This window comes from Psammomys obesus, unplaced genomic scaffold (assembly GCF_907164565.1).
Source record: "Psammomys obesus unplaced genomic scaffold, mPsaObe1.curated_primary_1811, whole genome shotgun sequence".
NCBI classification, from domain to species: Eukaryota; Metazoa; Chordata; class Mammalia; order Rodentia; family Muridae; genus Psammomys; species Psammomys obesus.
Genome location: NW_026590061.1, coordinates 1795249 through 1800093, shown reverse-complemented (window position 1 = coordinate 1800093; position 4845 = coordinate 1795249). Strand labels below are relative to the sequence as shown.

At 54.6% G+C, this 4845-nt stretch overlaps 1 protein-coding gene across 1 annotated transcript in view; it reads right to left on the bottom strand.

Annotated features, from left to right (window-relative positions):
* Nucleotides 1-4631, bottom strand: part of Pthlh (parathyroid hormone like hormone) — a 10425-nt gene extending 5794 nt beyond the window's left edge. The window contains exons 1-2 of the mRNA XM_055605666.1: nt 4602-4631; nt 4329-4449 (exon numbers count right to left, since the gene is read on the bottom strand). Coding sequence (XP_055461641.1) covers nt 4329-4429 — 101 coding nt within the window. The 5' untranslated portion in view covers nt 4430-4449; nt 4602-4631. The remainder of the gene's footprint in view (nt 1-4328; nt 4450-4601) is intronic.
* Between the last annotated feature and the right edge of the window lie 214 nt (nt 4632-4845).

Genomic DNA, 4845 nt, shown 5'->3' with positions numbered 1-4845 from the left:
TCTCTGTCTCTCCCTCTCTCTGTGTGTCTCTGTATCTCCCCCTCTCTCTGTCTCTGTCTCTCCCTCTCTCTCTGTGTCTCCCCCTCTCTGTCTCTCCCTGTCTGTGTCTCTGTGTCTCCCCCTCTCTCTGTCTCTGTCTCTCTCCCTCTCCCTCTGTGTCTCCCCCCTCTCTCTGTCTCTGTCTCTCTGTCTCCCCCCTCTCTGTGTCTCTGTATCCCCCTCTGTCTCTGTCTCTCCCTCTCCTCCCCTTCTTCATCCTCCTGGGCTGTGCACCGCCATCTAAAGCTTTGAAAGCTCAGTTTCTAGCAGTGGACTGGCTCTCTGGCACAGCTTCTCTTCAGAAGTTCCTGAGCATGTTTCACAGGCCCATGTCCTGAGTGTCCTTACGTCACCTCCACAAGAGTGTCTGGGGCCCTTTCTCCTTTTTAATAGGACTTTATCAACCCATCAGAGAAGCGGGAGAGCGGGAAACAGCATCGTTAGGACCATTTTACAGATGGGAAGCATGAGGTGTGGCGATGAGGTGAGGAGAGGTCACAGAGCAGGGCTCTGGTTCTTGGAAGGAGGTTATCTTTTTAATGTCCTCACGCCCAAGTACGGCAGCAGCGAGTGCTACAGGAGGGAGCGAAGCGTGCGGCACCGCAGCGTAGCCCCATGCAGTGGGCTGGACCACACGGATGCTGATGCTGAGCTTTGAAGACACCTATACCCAAAGCAAAGAGAGGAGGTGCGACTCTCAGAGCTGGGTTTACTGTGGGCCGCAGCGGGGTCAGAATGCCACCTGCCTTGCAGTATTTTGGTATGGGGACTGACTTTAAGTCATACAGTTTGCTTTAAAAAAAAAAAGACATGACTTCATGGAAAGGAATTTAACAGGAGCCTGGTTTAAATGAGGCATGAAGGAGGCTCCCTTCCTTTCTGAAGGTGCCACATGCAAATAGATTAAAATCTTCTTACTCTGGTAACAGTCAGTAATCTGGAAACTTTTAATAGTCTACAAATTTGAGGTCTGGGTACAATGTATTTGTGTCCTCTAATAACGTGTTAAGGGACAGGACGGCTCTAGCGGTGGCTTTCAAAGCACCACGCTCCAGCATCTTGTGCCAAAATATTTCATTAAAAAGAAACTTTTGCTGATAATTAATCGTTCTGGGGACTTTTCCTTCTTGCCTAGTTCCTGGCTGATGTCCTTGTGTCAAGCTTATTGCACAGCTCAGTTCGACCTAAGCTTGGAGACAGACCTTTAGCGGCTGGTCTGTCTGAATCAAGTGACCACTGCCCCTGCCTCTGAGCCGGCACGGTGTCTGTTGCCTTAGCCGGCCGCCAGCTGCGGCACCGTCACAGCTCCAGATCTGTGCTTTCCATGTGTTTTGTAGAATGGAAGTAGCATGGCATTTGGTACCTCTTCCATGGGGTACACGGTCCCAATCTTCTTTTGAGAAGATACTGTTGTTGTAGTAGAAAACACATTTAAATTTTTTTTTGTGTGTGTGTGTCTGTGTTTCTGCCCTGCAGCAGGGAATGACCGCTGACCTCTGATCGTCCTGCCCCCTGCCTCCCAGTGTTGGGGTTAGTAGGCACACAGCGTCTGGCTTACACGGTGCTGGGAACTGAGCCCAGAGCTTCCTGCATTTGAGCCAAGCCTTTTCCCCCCCAAGACACCTCCCGAGCCTGGAAAACACAGATGGTCTTAGAGGTTGCTCCTACATACGCTTAGACAGAATACTTACTATCTTTGAGATGGCTGCCTTTAAGACCCTGCGAGCACACATAGCTATTTGGGAAACTGTGCTGGAGGCGTGAAAGAACAGACTGATATCTCTTCTCATCAATGGGAAATAAGGTCCATAAAATGATCTACTTCCCAAATAATATAAAAGATGACACGGATAATTGTCGTGAACAAATGGGTAGATCTTGGTTGTGAGAAATAAATTAAGGGGTTTTCAACGTAGTTATCACTACATTTAGCTGCCAGTACGGCATCTGTCATTATCTGTCAGGATGTCTGGAAACATGCCATAGCACAGTGGCCCGCAGGGATCTGATCACAAACCCAAGGGCAGGCATGGAAACATAAGAGCACTATGCCTTATCATCTTTCGTTATTGTAACAAAGAAAAAAATGGGCAAAATGTTTAACAGAGATAGCTTGTACTTCAGTCAAAACATAGCTGTTCTGCTAGAAGGAAAGAAAAGCCTCTCTCTAGGGAGTGTCCAAGGAGGGAAATGAAGTTTCTCAGGGCTGTCAAGGAATGGAGGAACAGCAGGGGTGGAAATTTCTAATGTGAGGCTCGCAGATGCACTGAGAAAAGTTCTGTGGTCCACGGAGGAGACAGGGTTAGGGTGTTAGTTACCATGACTCACAGAACTCCCTTCCAAGCCCCGTGACTCAGGAGAAAGCTATTCCTTCATCATGTGGAATAGACCCAATCTGGGCGAAGCTCACAGCCAGCGACGCTCTGGCTTCTCCACCTCCCGGGGTTCCCTCGCTGAGGAACATGGAGAAGCAACATCTGTCCACCCCAACTTTCCAGTAGCCGCCTTGCTCATGAGCTAGGACTTACACTCACCCACCGTGGTCCCTGGCCTCTAAAAAGGTACTGGTCTCTAGCTTGAAGTATAATCGATACATCTTACGCAGTCTCCCTAAAATTGGGTATTAGGGTTTGATGGTAAACTAGAATTTCTTTCGAGGAGCTAGCCTGGTCCTGGGGAGCACTCGGGAAAAGTTTTGTCCAGCACACATGCAAAAACAATGCGTTAAAGAAACAAACCTCCTTTGGCTTTGATGATTTCAACTCCCTTGAAAAGCCTCACTTGTAATGTGATGAGCCGTTAGGCATCGGGAATGTGAGTGTCTCTAGTTTTACAATCTTAGCCGAGTGTGGGCATCCAACTACATTTTACATTTCACCTACAAACAGACCTAGAACAGACTCGGTAGCTGCCAGGTGGTTTCCAACCGGCAGTTCTGTAAGGTGCAACAAAGACAGAGTTAAAGCAGCTGCAGGGACAGCTCGCTGCTGCTATTTTTATGCTGTCACCGTAGACTCAAGCATGGCTCATTTACTCTCTCTCAAAAGAGAAAATAGGTATTAGGCAACTGTAAAGAAAAAGTTGGCTCTGTTCCAAGACAGAAATTCTTAGCCAAATAAATACAGTATGCGAGTGTGCTCTTTTTCTAAATAAAAAATCCAGTTCATCTGTATTTATATTTGGATGTTGGGTAATTGAATTTCACACAAGTCTCAAAACGAGCGAAAAGTCCGAAGAGTTTTCGGAATGGCGCCAGCAGAGCCCTGTTGGGACCGTGCGGCCCTATCGCAGCCGCTCGCTGCGGGGGACTCGGAACAGCCTCTCCTTCTGCGGCCAAGATCCAGACATGTCTAAAGTAATTTCATTTAAAGATTTTCTGCCGAGCTAATGAGAATAGACCTAAAGCAGGCGCGGAACAGTCGCCTTTTTGTGCCCCTCCGGGAGTTTACAAGAAGCCCCGGGAAGCCGCCTGTAAATATCAGGCAGATATTGCCGCTTCCATTCCGAGGCCAGCGAGTCCCTGACGCCTTCCCCGGAGCCGCACGCTCGGTCTTAAACCTTACGGCTCTCCCATCCCGGGTGGAGCCCGTGCTCAGAGGGCAGCCGGGGGCAGGTCGTGCACACGGTGAACTGCCGAGCCCACAGTCCCGAGACTCAAGCGTGCCCACGAGTCCCCCAAGGGGCGCGATGTCTGCTGCCCTCCTCAGCCGCAGGCTTCTCGCAGCCGCACCCTCAAAACAAACGGCACAAAGCCCCCCTCCGAGGATGCCCGCGCGAGCTCTCCGCCCGCGGTGAGTACCTCAGCTCGGGGCTAAAGGGCTGTTAGCAGTAACTCCAGGAAAAAGAACGTTTCCAGCCCGCAGGGCGAGCACGGCCGCCTTCCCGAACCGCGTTGATACCGGACCTGGAAGTTGGCCACCAAAAAGTTGTTCCTACTAAATTACATAATGCGCCTCGTTATGTAACACGGTCCCGCTCAAAGTCTTAAAACTATCTCATTCATAGTGCAACTAGTCGCAGGGTTTTCGCTTCTCACACACAAACCGCCTCCACTTTCAGACACTTCCCCGCGCGCGCGCTCGCGCTCCCGCAGAGCACGGGACGGTTCCTGACTCCCCGGGCTTCCCGCGGGGTGGCGAGCCCCCGTGGGTGGGTCAGGGCACAGCAGGGCGGCCTGGAGCCCGGGCCCCGGGGGTCCCCAGGTCCCCCCGGCGGCCGGTACCCGGGGCCGGCGAGCGCGCCTGACTCCGGCCGGCATCCCCAGCCCGCCGCCCCGGCCGGGTACTCACTGCCTGCGGCCGAGCCCCTCCAGCGAGCGCCCGCGGGAGGGCACGGCGCAGCCGAGCAGGAACAGCAGCACGCTCCAGCGCTGGAGCAGCCTCCGTAGCATCGTGCCGCCGCCGCCGGGACCTGCAAGAGCGGAACGGGCGTCAGCTGCATCTCCCCGCTCCGCCCGCGCCCTCCCGGACGGCCGCTCCGCCGCCGAGGGCGTCGCGCAGGCCCCGAGGAGAGCAGCCCGGCGCAGGGGAGGGGGCCGAAGGTCCCCGGAGCGCGGCACTTACTCGCGAGGGCGCCTCCGAGCGTGCCTCTCCCGGCCCGCGCGGCGAGGAGGACCGGGCGGGGAGGCGGCCGGAGAGCGGCCTGGGGACGGAGGGCAGAGCCGGGCGCTTCACGCGGCCGTCGGGGGTGCGTGGCGCGCCGCCGGGGCTCCCATAGCAGTGCTCGGCCGGCCTGGCGCGGGGTCCGCGGCGGGAGGCCTCAGGCGCGCGCGTCCCGCGGGAGGAGGCGCTGCGCCCCGGGCTGCTG